This window comes from Exophiala bonariae (assembly GCF_035927105.1).
Source record: "Exophiala bonariae strain CCFEE 5792 chromosome Unknown scaffold_30, whole genome shotgun sequence".
Lineage (NCBI taxonomy): Eukaryota > Fungi > Ascomycota > Eurotiomycetes > Chaetothyriales > Herpotrichiellaceae > Exophiala > Exophiala bonariae.
Window position 1 is genome coordinate 124,307 of NW_027042505.1, and position 18,210 is coordinate 142,516.

Consider the following 18,210-nt stretch of genomic DNA (forward strand, 5'->3'; position numbering starts at 1 on the left):
CATAAACTACGGGACAAGATGGAAATATTAGTCATAGTGCGCAGAACCCAGCATATCACCGGCCGCACAGGCAGTCAGTCGCGAAGTGTAGCAGCTCCATACCCGACGGGCGCTGACACCGACGTTCCCTTTCGTTTCATCTTCACAATGTCCCTCGCGAGCAGTCCAATCAAGTCACCCTCCGAAAAGTCACGGTAGAAGAACCTGCAGCAAACGCCAGCGAGATCATCCCTCACCGCCAATTCGTCAAAGCCCGACGCCACAGAAGGCAAGATCCGCTGCACGAACCATGCGTGGTCACCGCTGCCATTACGCGCTGCGGCTGCACCGACTATCATTACCCACAGCCGGATTTCATCGTGATACTTCCATGAGTCCTCGGACATTTTTTGGAGGCACTTGCGCAGTTTCGGCGCGATGAGCTTGGCGGAGCGGAGTCGACCTGCGCGTGTGAAGCATTGGAGGATCCAGATCAAGAGGGCGAGTTTGATGGACTCGGATCTGGGGTCGTCGAATTTCTGCTCGAGGAGGCGGTGCCGCACGACGAGGACGCGGTGGTAGATCCATCCTGTCGATCGTTCGGCGACAGTGGACGGCGTCGCCCCGGCATCAGCGGCGTTTGTGATCAGCATCGCGACCGCGAGATCCGTGATGATAAGATTGAGTTCGGTCGGCACGATTTCATTCTGGCCGTGCTCGAGCAGTCCCGCGGCCACTGATACCGAGCCGGACAGCAGTTGGGATAAAATATGATCGGTGTAGGGTGACATGACTGGGTCATCTTCCATGGCAAAGTCGGTGTGTGAGAAGATAGGGGTAGTCCCGAGTTCACCAGCGATGTATCCGTCGCCCAAGACGAGCACGTCGGCGATCGGCTTAGCCAATGCCCTGAGACCACCCATCGATCGGGCCATGTTCGCCGCAGCACGAAAATGAACCAACGTGGCATGTTCATTGTTACGGTACCATTCCGCAAAGCTCAATTGGAAGACGTTGAAGATCATTTGCTCAGATATCTGTTTGACCCGTTGCATATAGTCCTGTGAAGCCTTGACCGCCTTGACCATGAAGTAGTCGTTGTCTTTACCAGACTCATAACCGTCCAAGTACCTCATGTGAACATTCATAGACGCCAGAAGGCAGTACATATCGTACTGCTCGCTCAAACAGCCTTTTAAAATCGTCATCGCCTTCTCCTTGAAGATGTCGGCGTTTCCATTTCGGCCGGCGGTGAGGATGTGCCAGACGCTTGGGTGCACAATGTGAAGGTAGTACTGCAAGAGCGTGTGGACTGTTTTGTCCACCACGATACATGTCGTGTTGAAAGGATCGACGATATCTTCCGTGGATTGCGGCATTTTGTATAGACTTGCGAAATCGTTACTCGTTACAGATTGAGATGGCTTTGTCGGTGCCGAGCCATTGCCATTTGCGATTTGGTTTGAAAGAGGCCCTTGGTCAATGTTGGTGGTGCCTTTCTCCGAGTCATCATCACCGGACCAAGATGCGTGGCGACCTCGGGTCTCAGCCTTGGTCAAACGCTTTGCCTGGATAATTCCATGATCTGAGTTCTTCCATCTCCGGGTCCTCTGAACATGGCTATAAATCTTGGTCCCGTCTTTGCTACCACTGTGGGAAAGAGATTCCGACGTGGCGCTTTTATTGACGAACAATACCTTGGGGGCATTCATGGCCGACTTTGATCCTTCGTCGGTGATATACCTACACTTGGACTTCAAATCAAGGAGAGTCTCCGGTGCTAGGCTGAGTGCACAGAGAAAGTCTTTTGCGGAGCAAGATGCGAGGACAAACTGGTGGCTGCTACCCAGAATATCAATTGATCACAGGCCTCGACCAATAGGCACGGCGTCGGCTGGGGCATCCGCCATATCGAGCTAGTCAAGAGCCAGCTGCGAAACGCCGCGCATCTAGAGGCGTCTGCGATGTGGGGGATCACCAACGAGCTGATTAATAGACTTTGGAAGGCCCTTGAACACTCTTCGAAGAGGCTAGGAGAGTGTCGACCAGGAGAGAAAAGAGAGCAGCAGTCAAAAGAAAGCCAACGGAATGAGCCGCTTCTTGAAGAACCCTGAATCGCGGCTTCCGAAGTTGTCGGGATGCACTAGCCCGATGAGGCAGCATACACTACTGTATCAAGTTAGCCTCATCTTAGCGAAGAAGTGCTCAGTCGACCTCACCTGCATGTCCTCAAGGCTTGTTCTCATCCCAATTTTAGTTCTCTCAAAGCTCAAACTGTCTTCCCTCTACGGCAGTGTGTCTTTCTACTTATGAGAGCTCAACAAAGCATATCATGGAAATGCCTCGGCAAATATCGTCGATGTCACGCGTCTGCCGTCGGATCGACCGAGAAATGGTTTGACGTGACTTCATCGATTTCGATGTTGCAAATTGGAACGGGTGGCATTGGATGTGCCAGCGGGACGTATATCTGAAGGGATGTCGTTGAGCTGTGTGGACTTTTGTGGGCGAAGTCCTTCTCCGGCTTATCGTGTTACTAGCCTTTGACCATGATGGCGAACCACGCAATCGTTATCAAGAGTGCCGGAAAAGCAGAGTTGGTCGAGGCATCGGTCCCTACGCTTCGGGAAGACTACCTCCTCGTCAAGGTCAAAGCGGTGGCTCTGAACCCTACGGATATCCTCCACATCGACCTGCTTGCACCTGTGGGGGCTCGCGTCGGATGCGACTATGCGGGAGTCGTTGAAGAAGTAGGAGCGAACGTGACAAAATCCTTCAAGAAAGGAGATCGTGTTGCTGGCGTCGCCCATGGTTCGAATGCTGTTCATCATGAGGACGGCACTTTCTCAGGAATCATCACCGTCAAAGGAGACCTCCAGATCCATATCCCTGAGAACCTCGGTTTCGAGGAGGCTGCAACACTCGGGATCGGGATCACCACTGTCGGTCAAGCCCTCTACCAGAGTCTGGGACTTTCATTGCCAGGAGAAGGCCAGAAGGATTTGTCTCCAATTTTGATCTATGGTGGCTCCACAGCGACCGGCTCCCTTGCAATTCAATACGCAAAGCTGTCTGGAAAGACAGTCATCGCCACCGCCTCTGCACGCAATTTCGATCTTGTCAAGAGACTTGGTGCTGACGAAGTGTTTGACTATACTTCATCGACGTGTGCCAGTGACATCAAAAAGTATACAAAGGGTGAATTGACTCTTGCCTTTGATTGTATCTCCAAGGGCAACAGCACCCAAATTTGCATCGAGTCCATGAGCGACAAAGGAGGGATCTACACCACTTTATTGCCAGTCCCTGGAGACAAGGTGTCGGCGATCAACGACAAAGTCGAGAACAAGTCCACCTTGGCATATACTGCGATTGGGGAGGCGATTCAATTCGGACCTCAGCAGATACCAGCGATTCCGTCCCACTTCGAGTTCGCAAAGAAATTCTGGTCCATCAGTGAGAAGCTTTTAGCGGATGGTGACATCAAGGTACATCAACTTGCAATAAATGAGGGTGGTAGTGGCCTAGAGGGCGTCCTCGAGGGGTTGAAGATGGTCAGAGCTGGTGATGTGAGAGGTCGGAAACTTGTTTATACTATCTAGTCAACACATTGGTAGCAAAATACTTTAGTACAGTACTTAGTATTAACATAGGTCGCTATCCTCGGAGATCTCATCCGGCTACGACTACAAATGTACAATATAGAAAGCGAGTAAAGTTTTGGATGTCAAATATATGCTACCCGAAATAACAAGATAACGAAGGTGCTGGGTAATTACTGACTCGATGCTCTCAACGATCACCAATCGCCGCCACTAGAAGGACTTCAATCAGTTGCCAAAGACCGGTCCTTTGGTTGAGAGAAATAGCCGGAGGATGGTTACCTGAACGTGAGCACGAGCTGCGGCAGTGAGCATGGCCAAAATTTGGTCCGACCGCATCTGAACGCAACGACGATTACCCAGCATCAATCAAAGGGCGCAGAACCACAAAGCAGTCGGACGGGGTACATCTAGTGCCCTAGATGGATGGACCTCGGAAGCGTCTGCTTATCTTTCTTGACTATATTAATCTGCCACTGCACGCCAGAACAATCAAGATAGCCTCGTAAGTCTGCTCGCCAAAGGTTGGGAACTCTGCTCGGCAGGGTTAGGCCCGACAGCCTGTCCAACACCTCACCCGCCTAATCAACCACGTTATCTCCCTCTGGAAAATCCTATGCGCAAGGGTAGTGTGTCGCCGTTTCTAACCATTACGAAAACTCACATCATCCACACAGCGCCTATCAACCCGCCGGGCCCCTCACCATGCCTCACACGTACTTAGGCATGGGCCGGCCTCCCGCGTTAGGCGCGCCACCCAGAGGCCTTTGTTTCCGTCGTCGCGGGGTGCGAGATCCTGCGCAACACGGCTTCCACGTCCCCTGGCATAGGCTCCTTCCATCTGCCTTCCTCCAACTCTGTCGCCGACCACGACGAGGAGATTGAATGTATTGTACATTTCCGGCCTGGTCTGCCGCGCGTCATGCAGATCCGCGAAGCCTGCACGCTGCGCGCCACGTACCAGCTCAACTGCACCATGGAGGACGGGAGCACAACGTAAATTTTATTGGGGGAGGGCCCCCTTTGCTTCCTCCGTTCTATTCGGATGCAGAAGCAGAACGTGGGAGGACAGGGAACGAAGAGGAGCTGTACCTGATGTCTCCGTTCCGCTGGGACTGTGTTGGATTGGAGGGTGGTGGGGAAGAGGAAGGGCTTTGCGGGATCGGTATATGACTGTGAGTTTCGTTCCTTTCTCTTGTTTCCTTCCCCATCTCTTTCTTCATTTTTGTCTTGGGACGCTTTTTGTTGGCCCCAGGCAAGAACACGGCTGCAGCTGCTCGGGATACGATTACTGGCATGAGAAAGCTAGTGCTAGCGCCACGGGTGCCAGACGACTCGTTGGGGGCAATGGACACGGATAGACATCTCCGTTTGTGTAGCTAGATAGGTAACATAGAGGTATGTCAAGACCAGCTGGCACGAACGAGTCAGGCCGACGATCAAACAAGACCGAAATATATGGAAAGTGTCTTTGGTTGGGGAGGAGCAAGATTGATCAAGCTGGTGATATTCAGTCAAAGATAGTGGTGCCACTGGTTGATTTGGATGTTCTGACTTGCCAGAGAACCCGCCGAAGAAGCTGGGCTTTGGTAGTAGTCATCGCGGGTGGAACTTCGCTTTCAACACCGACGATGTGACCAGCAGGCACCTCTCGCCAATTAAAATGAGACTCCATCACTTACACATACCACTATCCTCTGTCCACCACAGACACCTTTCACCTCCCTCGAACAAAAAAGTTGTGTTGACTTATATCATTCTACGCCATCTTGCGGGACAAACATCGGGCGTCGGCTACCCACTTGGGTTGTCAGATCTTCAAAGAGCATCACATTGTCCCAGGAATAGACGCAACACAATTGCTCAAGGATTCAATTTTTCTTGAAGGCGGTCATCCCTAACGGCTTTTAGAAGCTTGGTCAGATCCCAGTGGTGTGCCGAACTGGCCGTTCGGCACTCCATTCCGAGCTGCTGCAAAACGCCAACGACGAGGAATTGGTCCACCTTCGTCTCAGATACGGTACTCCGGTCAACCCAGGACGTATCTGCGATAACTGCGGTGATCCGCTCTGTGCAGCGATCAGGTATAAACCGACCTGATTCTTCGTGTTCTTCTAGAACATGGAGTTTCGTTGAGCAGGGCGGGCAAAAGGTATACTCCACCGCTTCAAGTAGCAGTAAGCAAAGGGCTTGACTCAGTCCTTCGGTTATTTATTAATAAGAGCGCTTACGTCTAGGCGGATAGTGGCAGGTATCGAAAATCTTTGCAGGCGGCCCTAGCTCATTGACATGTTGAGATAGCTAGGGGTCTTTTGGAAAATGGTGCTTAGATCAAGGACGTATTCGGAGGCTACCACGAAATTCAGTCTTCAAAGTCAAATCACTCTTTATAACAAGGGAGTATGTTTTCGCCTCGGCGCATGAAGCTACAGTCGCGTCTAATGAAGTTGACACAGTTCAGCTTTTGATTAATAACGGCTTCGACCTGAGCGACGACGGAGAAATTATGTCACGGCCGTGGTTCGAGCTGTTAAAGGCTTTAACATCAAATACTTGTGTCTGATTGATAAAGGAGCGGGGGTCAGAAAATAGGAAAGTTAAGCTATGTCCTTTTGATCCTATGCGCACCCGGCCTGTGATAATTTCTTCCCTGATTTATTAGGCGGGGATCCAGGTAAGGTTTGGTAGGAAGGTGATAGTTGTGGCGGAATCGACCACACCCGAGTGGCCCTTCGAAGACCTGCTCGAGAAGCTTAAGCTTCTCTTTAAACCGGAAGTTAGGGTCCGAGATGGCACTGGCGGTCAACGCTACTCGATTTTGGGGACGAGCATCAAGCTTGTTCTTTTAGACTGCATAAATCTCCTCCTCGAAGCTGGCGCAGATCCAGACGTCGTATAATTAGCCGGGTTTAGTGGGTCAACGCTAAATGAGGCAATTTAACCTCGAAATTTAGAGTCCGTTGCAAAGGTGCTTGCGAGGGGCGCGGATATCAATTTAGGAGCTAGGACCGCGGGCACTTCCTTCGTCAATGGGATTATTCAGGGCGGAGAGCGGACACCGGTATCATCTTACTCATGGTGCGATCGTCGAGCCACCAGAACCTTACGGGTCCCTTGAGAAAGACATCCAGGCCTCTGTGTTCAAGGAGAAGGACAGTATCACGCATGATCCTCTAAACCGCAGTGTCCACATCTACTCATCGATAAAGGATAGATCCGTCCTTACTGCAGTCTATCTATACAATAGCACAGTCGGCCAAGCCACAATGATGGAACGTCTCCTTTCCCCTGGAGTTGACATCAAGGGCGAAGAAGATTGCTGTTTAGTCAACGATCAAGCCACCGCTCTTCAGCGAGCCTCTCGTCGACCAGGGCGCCAACGGCAACCATGCGGGCAACATATACGGAAAACCACTATAAGCAGCGCACCTGGCGTCGGAGAACAAAATCGCCCACTCCGAGGCCATCATCCATCTCCTGATTGTCAGGAGGGCGTATGTGAACATGGAGCAGCCTATGGGAGAAACGAGTCGGCTCTGCAGATGGCTGCGAGCCACAGGCGTGTCCTCCCGCGTATTCTGCTGCAACACGGAGCCGACCCAAATACGTTTGGACGGGACAAGTTTGCAACACCGCTAGTGGCCGCCATAGATGCGGGCCGGTAGAGTATGGTGCGGTGCCGCCGCCAAGTGGAAATTGAGTTATAGCAGCGGCCCCGGGGTCTGGAGGGCGGTGGTGGGAGGGGGATAGACGGGGGGGTTTAACAGCTGCTCAGGAGGGCGGGGGAATAGGGGTGGGGATGATCTAACAGCTGCCCCGGGGGCGGGGGGATTGGCGGGGGGGATTTAACAGCGCCCCCGGGGGCGGAAGTGCAGGCGAGGGGGATAAGATTCTTTTGCTTCATCCTGTCACCCGGCCGTCAATTCCGATGCCCTCAGAACTTACGTCGGTCCTTCTCACCCCGCCTCACTCCATTGGCCATCGGGTGCTATAATTTGAGCAGCATCGCGGCGGGGTCTTTGTATTTTGCATAGATATTGTAGCGAGCGAGTAATGGGTAGCCAGCAGTGTTTAGAGCACCTACCTGCAGACTTGCAACTATAAAATTGCTTCCCTTCGGTCTCGGCGTTGCCATTACTCCGTGGTGCGGGGGCGCCTCTCTTGTATCTACATCTAAACCACTCCTAGACTCTCCGGCCGCCCTCGTCAATGTCGCGGCATCCAAGTTACAGTCGGAGTCGTATGTTATTCTCTATTCATGGTCTGACCGAGCGGGAAGATATATCGGGATTCTGATTGGACGGAGGTCACGAGGGATTCACGTGACTGCTGATGCTTGGCTCCTGGCTATATAAATCCCAATCCCTCAGCTGGGGTGTACTGTAAATTCGCACTCTTTACTTTTCGATTTTCAGCCTTATCCTTCAAGTTTTCTTCAAACCTCTTCGTCTTTTCTAGAGTACTTATTGGTGCTCACGTTACCTGCCAGATCTTGCCAGGGTTGTGCCACATGAGTATCTGAGGAACGAACATTGAGATCACGACTGTGGCCAGGAACGGTGAACTAAACCGAGCTGCAATGCCACCAACCGGAAAAATGACAGAGGAGCTGGCCGCCCGTCGTGTCAGACATGCAGTACAGGCAGACAAGAACTGGAATGAAATCGACATACAGTTCCTCAAGCAACAAGGAAAGCTTGACGACCTTTGTGAGAAAATCAATTGCGACGAATTCACAATGCAGGTGCGCCAGGTTCCCGAACCGGATGTCCAGATACCGGTAGGCTCAGTGCATTCAGGATTGGCGACAACATACCGAACACATACTTCAGAAAGCCGGTATGATTGCAATTGTGAACGCTCTGATAACGGCTCCGATGTTGAGATCTTCGAAATTTCTGAGAGAGCGTCTCAGGCTAGGGTGCTCGGCCATAAGCGAATGAGAGAAGACCCTAAGCTGACCTCTAACAACAACGATGAAGTACCGACCAAGGTAAAGGCGATACATCTACCTCCAGCAAGCAGACTGACGCTGGAATTTGGTAAATGGCTGCAACAAGAACCAGACCTTGAGGCTCCGGATTTTCAAGTGAATGATATAGCTGAGAATGAGATCCCAGTGGGCCAACTAAAACTTGACCCCATACCAAAACGGATCGTTGTGGCCTCTACTGGTCTGGGGAAAGTTCATTACTATGTCCGGAACTGGACGGTCAAGGGACAGAAAATGAAATGCGGGAATGACTACGGAGTGTGCTACCCTTCTGATACTCAGTTTTCCTGGGATTGGGAGGACGCTAATCGCAACATTTTGTGGATGGAATATCTGGTTCAGGCTCGTGCTACACGGACAGCCGAGAGCCTTTACACCTTCCTCACGGATGAGACCCACAAAAATGCCAAATCGGATAAAAATAGTCCATATAAGAACGGAGAGGACTTCCGAGCACACCCTTGGCTGGGCAACATATGGGATCTTACCGCGCCAAACAAAACGGCTAAAAGTCTAAGCGATCCGGAGAGGACACCGGGGGACTTGTTTTCGATCTTGAACGACTTGGATCACCAATGTCGGTTGATGTATGGAGAGATTCGAAAGGCTTATAACGCTATAGAGAAGTGTTCCCAAGACGAAAGTAACTCTCTCGCGGACTGTACCAGAATGACCGAGCAGCATGTCGCGAAAGTCTGGGAGCAGATGCATGCAATGGTACACACGATGTATGCTACACGAAAGCAGCCGAAGGTGGAATTCACCACACTGATCAAGTTCGGCAAACGTCCGATGGAGCTGTTCGGAGTCTCACCGATCAAAACGGATTCTGAAGGGATTATATTTCTCTCTAGAAAGGTGCCAACCTTAAAATCCATTTACCTTGAGGAGGCGGAGCAGCGAGATTGGCAGCTAACACTCCTTCACGACGCACAGAGTCAGTCTCAAAGGGCTCATGAGGCTCCTGAGGCACAACAAGGGAGGCCCGAGTGAGACACAAGGATTCCCGGAGCTAGAAAATGCTCGCGCGGTCCCGGAGCCAGAGCCGGCTGAAGTGAACCGTGGAGAGCGGGGCTGACTGATGGAGAGCAACATAGTTTCATGAAGCATGGAGCTCTGTCATGGAAGATGCAATTTCTTCGGGGCGTTATACGGGTATCGTCTCGTTTCATATCCGTAGATGGACTTTAAATCATGCAGTGGTAACGAAAGTCCGGAACCGTATTATTCAGGGTTTTCTACCTGGCTATCCGGCATGTGGGTAAACATCGCCCGCGGGGGCAGCTGGACCTAAAAACACAAGTGATGAAGCAATGGTAAACAGCTAAACCTCGTGGTAGCCCTCGCGGGGCATCCCTTTGTCAGCCGCGACGTTCAGGGCGACTGTATGTTGCACCGCGAATAGTTCCAGATAGTATGCTTTTCATGCCCATTAATGATATATTCTCGCGTTCACCGGCCGCTTCAACAGGCATCCCGACCGAGGTCGAGACCCCTCTCTAAAATGATCTATGAAAGCGGCTTTTCTGTGGTCTCGACCTGACCTGCAGAGAAGTTCGGGCAAACGTTGGAAAGGTATACAGGTAGCCAACGACCCACGTCAACCAATGGGACTTGACCCCAAGGTTTCGCAAGCTTTTGATTCGCTGCAGAAAGGGGACTACATTTCGATCCTGGTCGGAACGTTGAAACAGCAGTTTAGGTCAACACGCGAGGGCGCTCTGTGGGTGCTCTTTTCCCTGTCACCCTCATCATCTGCACTTCCACGACCTTTTCTCCTACTACCTGAAAAATCTTCCCTAGCCAGCCCACTTGCTTCCTCAAATACTTTGCTAAGAGCACACCAGCCCTGATTCTACTCCCACCCGATTCGACACACAATACCCTACTACAAGCCGTAGGTGTTTCCGAGTCCGCATGGAGCCTTTCCATCGCCGTGCAGCTCTTCCCTCTGCGTCGGTGCAAAATGAGAATTATGCAAGTGTGCTGACTTCTTCGGTTACCCCGACTAGGAACCCGCCGCCGGCACCAATACCACCCGATACTAACATGACGGCCACGGAGCTGGTGACAACGATCATCTTAGTCGTGGCGATGTTCTTTATCGGCATATATGGGCTTCACCAAACCCGCGGGGTGCAGCGGCGTTGTCCATACCCTTTTCGTTTGGCCCCGTGCACCCCCCCGTAACCACCATGTTGCTGACCGAAGCCACAGAACTGTCAAGCAACCTGCCGCCTCTGAATGCCGATGGTTCGAATCAAGTGTGACAGTACCTCCGCTTGTGCTGCGCCTCACGACGAAGAGATGGAACGGAAACCACCGGGTACTGCCGCCGAGCGATCTCGCGGCAAGGTCTGGCGGCGTCCAAGAGGCATCATAAGTTGGCGTGATGGTCCGGAGTGGGAATGCGTAAGAGTTGGAGTTGACACTGGTGAATGATCCACTCGTTTCAAATATGGTCGCGGGAGAAGGGAGCAGAGATTCACTCATTTCAACTATGTTGGCGGGAGAAGCGAGAAGAAAAGGTCCACAGATTTGAGATAGCACCTCAGCGCAACTCAATTCCATTTCATTTATACCACCGGCCTCAGAGTGTTGCGGCCCGTCGCTCCGGCCGAGAGTGGACGCCGTCCCGGCACTTCCTTCCTGGACATTGGCTTCTCCGGAGCTGGGATTTCCACCATTTCGACTTTGGCTGAAGCAGCCTATAGTAGAAGGTCGCGGGAAGCGGGCAGCATCGACAAGCAGAGAGGGAGTGCCCGCAGGAGTGACACAAGTGGCCCAATTTATATGCATTTGTGTTTGTTTCAACGGGTTTTCCGTTACCGGCTCCGTGCACCGGAATTCGTGGAGTCGGCTGCACTGACAGCGAACGCTAGCGACCAGCTGACCCGAGATTTCTATGTCGGACTCGTTTTGGCCGGAAGATCGTTGCGCCCCCCCCCCTTCCCCCCCCCCCCTCTTCGCCGCCAGCCCGTCGGACACCTAACTCAAAAGTTAGTAGACATTAATGCGTACCGAAACGTTCCACCTCCCTGATATTTTGCATAGAGTGTTGAACTGGCGCCCCGGATATCGGCCGGCGGAGCGCCTTGAAATTCCTTGAATCTTCTTACTACTTGGTACCCCGAAGACGTTTAGCGCCGGAAGATGTTTGGTGGCTTGAGGCGTTTGGTAGCTCGGGTTATCGGGCGACGTTTGGTGGTCAGTTGGCCCCGGGGAGGGAAGTTTCGTAATCATTTGGTTAGGGTTATTGGGCGATGTTTGGTAGTCGTTTGGCTCCGGGGGGAATGGACGTTTGGTAATCGTTTGGCTTGGGCCCGCGGATGTTCGGTAGTCCGCAATTTGCTTGGCCACGGAGAAGGCCAGCCCCCAATGACCCAAGCGCATACAGGAGTACAATCCATTGAACCCCCGACAAGTTCAGCACCTAATAATGTTGGGCGACGCCATGGGATGCTCGGTGAGATGTGGGCAATCTCAATCTCGTGAAGCATAGACACATCCAGCGAAGGAAACAAGGGTTGCTAATCCCAATTAGGACTAATGTCACGGCTCGTACAAAACGCAAGGGTGAATTTTTCTTGTAGTCAGCATTTATACTAGGAGACTCAGCTAGAGAAGAGAGAACAGATTACGACTTGATCCAGGCGGAGTCGTAGTATAAGTGCACGATGAAGACAGCCTTGCTGTCGACACTAAATCCGGGGATTCCGCGATCCGTACGGGAGCGTTTCCTTCCATGTCACCTATGATACATTCCACACCTCTTGTATGCCCGTGGTCGATAGTCATAATTGTATATCACTACGCAGCCTTACTCACGTATTACGGCCGGAAAAGAAGGGTCGAGCCCTCGAAGATCGTGGATAGGTGGTAGTGGAAGCAGGAGAGACAGCGGCTGGAGGAATTGTCTGGGGAGGAGGGTTTGGTAGCCAGGAGGCCAGGGCCGGGGTTGAACATTATTTGGTACTCCGTGGGCGGAAAAGTCGCGGAGGGAGTTGGAAGGGAAGGGGAGCCAGGACCCAGAAGCAAAACCCAAGAGCCGGTCATTGAGACACAGAAATGATTCCACCGAGTGTTTCCAATTTTAGGTACTGGCTTGAGGAGAGGGTGCGCAAAAGAACTGCAGGGAAGAAATGGCACTTTAATCAACATCGACACATCTGCGGAGCATTTTGGGCGCTTTCGTGTTCTAGAAATAGCCATGGATAGCTATGAATAAATGCACCATCATTTCGAGCTCTTCTCGGCCCTCAGTCACACCGATTTTCCATTTGGTAGAAATGCAACACTTGACGAGACACGAGACGGATGACCGCATCGATATCGTCTACCTCGACAACTTGGATTAGACAGCCCCATTTGTCGAGCCAAAGGGTCTGACCACCGGTTGTCCACCAGTACATCTCAAGGATCAAGGTCAATCCGACAAGGCTGACAAGGAATTATTGAAGAATAATCCGCAGGCCGCGCCCTTACAATGCACACACTCGTCTTTTCGGGTTCGGGAGGAGGGCAGAAATAATCCCGCACGAGCTCGCACATGCGTTCCAATTTGCGCTTCAGAAGCCTGCCGGACGAAAAAGAGTTGAGCAAGAGTACCTCAGGTTTCTTGTTGGGGAAACCATCAGGGATGGTGACGCGTCGCATAATCTCGAAAAAGACACTGTTCCACTGGCTGCGTTCGTCGAAGCTTTGATGCATTCACTGAACGTGCCTCTGCCTTCGTAAGTACAAGTCCGAGGTTCTTGACGACAAGAGCATCCTCGAGACTGGATTCGGCGATTATTTGGCAAAATTATTCATCAAGGCTGAGACGAGAGAGTGTTCAGACGAGAACGGAGACCCTTATTGGCCGGGAGGAAACAGCCAGGTTGCCAAAAAGTCTGCCAGTGGAAATAACACTGCTCGAAAGTCGACTTTCATCAGACTCGATCCAGAGCGCGCGGTATATGGCGGCATTTTTCTTGATTTTGCACATCAGGTCGGAATGGCAAAGGCGGTCAAGGCATGTCATGAAAGCGCGGCGCGTACCTTCACCGAATACCATGCGTAGGTGAAGGTCAAATGGCCTGAGAATGCGGAAGTCATTGAGCAAATAAAGGCGCGATGGTATCTTCTAGCTAGATAAACGTAACTTCGAGGGATGTAGACCCCGAAGCTTGGCAAAATATGCCTCGACGCGGAGGCGAAGTATGCTCGTCAAGAGGTCTTCATGTTCCTCCCCTAATGCCTTCCTTTTCTCCTACATTATTTGTCTTCCTAGGCCTTCCGCTTCTTTCCACTGTCCTTTATCACGTCCTTTTCTAGTTTCCTTGCTCTGTCCTTGACTTCGATAGGTCCGCGCAAGGATGATGGATCGGATACTTCTGGTTTGAACACTCACGAACACTTTGAGAACAGCGTCCGTTGGTAACGGAAAATCCCGGCGCCAGTCTGCAGTGGTATTAGCCCCTCATCAGAGTTCTCGGCATGATTGAGAAACCCCACACCCACCGGTGCCTGAACCCGTTGATCTTTTTTTCCCCTTCGACATGTACCTGAGTACCCTTGACAGATGCCTGGGCGTGGAACCTCGAGGATTCGAGCGTTGTATTCATCAGGAAAAGACCAAAGACGCGGAGGTCTTGAAGTTCTCGGCTACGAAGTTCAGGTTCACATTTTTTGAGGAGACCTGACTACCGACCCCCACCTGACACAGCACCTCCGTCACCATGCCCAAGGCGAAATCTAGTCATCCCGCCTCGTATAGCAGCTTATCCGATCAGGAAATCGCCGTAGTAAACAAGATTTACGCCTTCACCGAGGAATACTTCAAGAACCCGAGGTTTGACGCGTCCCACGACTTTAACCACGTCAAACGCGTCGTGTCCAATGCCCTGATCATCCTCGAGAAGGAAGAAGAGCTCCGGAACCATAAACTCTTGCCAGCACTGAATCCCCTCAACGTCATCCTGGGAGCCTTGCTACACGATGTCGAAGACAAGAAGTACCTGACCGGTGACGAAACTGGATCTCCGACAAAGCGCGCCGTCATTGAAGCCGGACTGTCTGAAGACTATGCGACACACATGCAGCAGCTGGTCGAGGGCGTTTCCTATTCATCCGAAGTCAAGGATCCGCGACGCGTCATCGAGCTGATCGAAGCCATTCCAGAACTTGCGATTGTCCAGGATGCCGATCGTCTCGACGCGATCGGAGCCATAGGGATCGGGCGGTGTTTCACCTTCACTGGTGCAAAAGGGTTCAAGAGTCTTCAAGATGCCATCGACCACTTCGAGGACAAATTGCTTAAACTCGAGGCCATGATGAAGACTGAGACGGGGATGGCCATGGCCGAGGAGAGGTCCGCTCGAATTCGGGAGTTCATGTCGTGGTGGCACGAGGAAGTTGATGCTGCTAACCAGTGAAAGAAATTGATCTTGGAAAACGACCGTCGAAATCAGTGTCAGAAGCCAAGGTGGCGTGACACATCTCCGCCCGAGTCGCGTTCTTGGTCTTCCGATCTCAACTCCTAATTGATCGTCAATCAAGCTGAGCAGTCGCTTTTCAACTTTCTTCTGCCTCTCCAGGCTCACCGAGGTCGTCGACATCCTGATCCAAAGGATTCTGGTCTTCGTGCGTCAGAGAATGGGACGTTGCGGTCGCAGATCCCGCTCGGGGTGGCGGTGCTAGCGGAGTGCCCTTCCTTGACGGTGCATGATCTCGCTCGGCGCTCTTCTTCGCACCCTCGGCAAACATGTCGTCGAAGCCGAGATTGGCGCCCAAGGCAGCGTGGTGTTTGCCTTTTCTTCCTCGTGCTGGGTTGGATGTACCTGGTGGCGGTGCATTGGGGTTCATCAATGGTGGAGGCGCAACATTGGGGTTGATCATCGGCGGTGGTGTCAAGATGGGTGCGGGAGCTGGCTGGAAAGTATTCCCTGAGTAGTCTGGCTGAGCCCCGTTTTCGAGACTTTTTCGGTCCGCATCGAACATGTTCTCCCCCGGAGCCTGGACCTCCTCTCCCAATCCCACAGGTAGTCGATGTAGAGCACCAAACCCCAGTACTGCACCCAGTGCGCCCTCACCTCCCCACCCTCTTCTAGGAACCAGTTCGACCTCTCTGACCACATCGAATTCAGAGTTGTAGACCCACAGCACCAGACTTCGATTGAGATGATCTTCCACGAGCTCACCCAAAGCCCCTTCCCCCTTTAGCGTCCCACTGGGTGAGCCCAGAACGTAGTCACTGTGTGGTAGTAGGCCGGCCTGGTGGGCGGGGGAGAGTGAGGAGGGAATGTTGAGCACATGCCAGATGTTCTGGGTGGAGTTCAATGGTGCGAGCTGGAGGCTCAGCCCAAGTGCATCGGAGGAGGCAGGAACGTTGACCGTGAGTGAGTGCGTTCTTTGACCCTATGCGATCGTGTCAGTCGTGTTTTGAACCTCCCAGGGTTTCTCTGTACCCACCTTCGCACTCCAGATGTCCAGCGAGCAGAATCCACCTGCGCAGTTGCGGATTTCGGTGGCGAATAGGTTGGGATCCGGAGAGTCCTACAGAGTCAGTGGGATGCCTCGAGGTGCTTGCTTGTAGTGACTGACGAGGTAATGTCCGTTGATTCCGATAATGAAATCGAACCACGGCTCCAAAGCGAGTTCCTTGTTTACATTTCGGAGCACTTGAAAGCCATACGACGAGTCTTGAGGTCCTGCATCGGCCTGGCGGGGAGCAGGTTCGGCATCGAGCCGCGAGATGAAACGGTTCAGTGCTCCGAACATGGTTCGACCTTGAGAAATAGATACTGAATTCTAGGTGCTCTACAGTACTCGGGGCACACCCCAACGCGTTTGGAGAGACCAGATATGCGGAGGAACTGTTAGTAGCTTCTTGGCAGCTAATGTAAATTGCGGCTAGGGTGACGATCTCGTTATGGCGGCCTTGCAATGTCCTTTATTGGGAGACTCTTCGGTTATTCCCGGTCCGCCGCTTTTGTAGCCTCTCAGCCTTGCACTCGTCCTATCGCGTTCCGATAGAAATTCAGCCACTGTGCTGTATCCAGCAAGTTCTGGAGTACAGTTGCGCTACACGCGCCATAATGGTTTCAAACGCTATGTTGCGTCGAGAAAATAGACTTCTGCGGGCGCGAGTTTGTTCGGCACACAATAAATTCCAGACTACTGTGTGCTACCCATAGAACACATTACTCCTGCACTACCGAGTGTGCCCAAGAGACCACGGGAAATCCCTGTAGCTCTCGGCCTAGGCAGATCGCAGTGGTGAGCACTCATCCTTCAGAATTAATGAACCAATAGTAGTTTCCATGTATTGGCGCAAAACTTTGCAAAGGCCGATAAGACTGATCCAGTGGTTGCGTATTCCCTGTGGTCGGATTTGTTCGGCCACCTCTCAGGGCCATTCATGTCATAGAGGAAACATCCGCTCACAGCGATTACGCTCGGCACTCGCATTAAGCCTTAATACTCAAATTCTCTCGAGCAAGGAAGAGCTATCACTCGCGAAACCCTTCAGCAGTTTGGAGTGCCTCATGGGAAAAGGCACTTGAATGACAGGGCTGATGCTCTCAAGCCTTTGTATTAAGATTCTGGATATTGAATATCACCCCGCCACTATAATTTGTTGATCTGGGCTGGCTGGCGAATTTGTGACTGGGGAGGTCAGCTCATTCATAGATAAGAGGCGGTTAAGACAAATGATGAGCCATTAGCATACCGCTGTGGCCATGGCGATTCAGCGTATGTCACTCTATACTTCACCAGCTTCCTAGTGAATCAAAGGTTAGCAACTTAGACAGATCAGGCGGATAGTCTAGTAACAAGCGGCTGGATACCTAGGTATCTAGGTCGAAAAGTTACGGACCAAAATGCCTGTCCTTGTATTTATGCGGGACCTTGAGTGTGCATAGCTGGAAATAAAGCCCGTCATCGCGAGAGCCTAGAAGCATGAGAAGCTAAAGGGTCACACCATACCAGATAGTATTCATCAAGTCCTCGCCAGGGCCCAAAAAGTATTCGTGTGTGGGAGTGCTCCGGACGCACTCTCCGACTGACCGGCAGGGCAGCGCTAACCCTGCCACTAGGAGCAATACCAAGCCGGCAAAGGGATTCCGATATAATTTTGAGTTTTACAATTCTCCTCAACAATCGAATCAGGATTTCATCCTCTCAAGATTCGGATCGGTGGTGTAGTTGGTTATCACGTCTGCTTAACAGCATAAGTTCGCTTAAGCTCGCTCGCAGAAGGTCTGGGGTTCGAAACCCTGCTGATTCAAATTCAGTCATTCTTTTTTTCCAAACCTTCCAAGCAGTTTGGAGGAATTTGTTTCCTGGGTTTTTTTAATCAACAGAACTAGATTAACTCTATGACATATACTTACTACTCTCATCAAGTTCATCTCTCCACGGCTACTCAAAGAGTCCACATTACTTGGAAATCTAATATAGTGCACTACGATCTGCCAAAAGTGAGATTGATGTACGATTTTTTTCTTCAAAACTTTGCGAACCTCAATGTGCGAGCTGCTGTCTATCATGTATATGCTTGTGCCATTATTTCCATCGATGACTTTATTCAAGACCAACATCGTGTTAGCCTATCTCGCAGAAGGCTGTGGGCATTCGCAACACATGTATGGC

At 51.7% G+C, this 18,210-nt stretch overlaps 5 protein-coding genes and 1 non-coding gene across 6 annotated transcripts; 4 read left to right on the forward strand and 2 right to left on the reverse strand.

Moving 5' to 3' along the window:
• Positions 1-74: 74 nt before the first annotated feature.
• LTR84_008210 (uncharacterized protein) lies at positions 75-1,691 on the reverse strand (the record flags this gene model as incomplete). Its single annotated transcript, XM_064851758.1, has 1 exon — positions 75-1,691. The coding sequence occupies one exon, from the start codon at positions 1,689-1,691 to the stop codon at positions 75-77; it is 1,617 nt and encodes a 538-aa protein (XP_064701999.1).
• An 840-nt stretch (positions 1,692-2,531) lies between these two features.
• On the forward strand, positions 2,532-3,581 carry LTR84_008211 (uncharacterized protein; the record flags this gene model as incomplete). Its single annotated transcript, XM_064851759.1, has 1 exon — positions 2,532-3,581. The coding sequence occupies one exon, from the start codon at positions 2,532-2,534 to the stop codon at positions 3,579-3,581; it is 1,050 nt and encodes a 349-aa protein (XP_064702000.1).
• A 4,579-nt stretch (positions 3,582-8,160) lies between these two features.
• LTR84_008212 (uncharacterized protein) lies at positions 8,161-9,567 on the forward strand (the record flags this gene model as incomplete). The annotated part of the gene is made up of 1 exon (XM_064851760.1): positions 8,161-9,567. One exon carries the CDS (start codon positions 8,161-8,163, stop codon positions 9,565-9,567), a length of 1,407 nt encoding a protein of 468 aa, XP_064702001.1.
• Positions 9,568-14,294: 4,727 nt separating this feature from the next.
• On the forward strand, positions 14,295-14,990 carry LTR84_008213 (uncharacterized protein; the record flags this gene model as incomplete). Its single annotated transcript, XM_064851761.1, has 1 exon — positions 14,295-14,990. One exon carries the CDS (start codon positions 14,295-14,297, stop codon positions 14,988-14,990), a length of 696 nt encoding a protein of 231 aa, XP_064702002.1.
• A 139-nt stretch (positions 14,991-15,129) lies between these two features.
• Positions 15,130-16,335, reverse strand: LTR84_008214 (uncharacterized protein; the record flags this gene model as incomplete). Its single annotated transcript, XM_064851762.1, has 3 exons — positions 15,130-15,972; positions 16,027-16,110; positions 16,159-16,335. 3 exons carry the CDS (start codon positions 16,333-16,335, stop codon positions 15,130-15,132), a joined length of 1,104 nt encoding a protein of 367 aa, XP_064702003.1.
• A 1,413-nt stretch (positions 16,336-17,748) lies between these two features.
• On the forward strand, positions 17,749-17,845 carry LTR84_008215. Its single transcript has one exon. It is a non-coding gene; the product is annotated as a tRNA-Val (tRNA).
• The last annotated feature ends 365 nt before the right edge of the window (positions 17,846-18,210 follow it).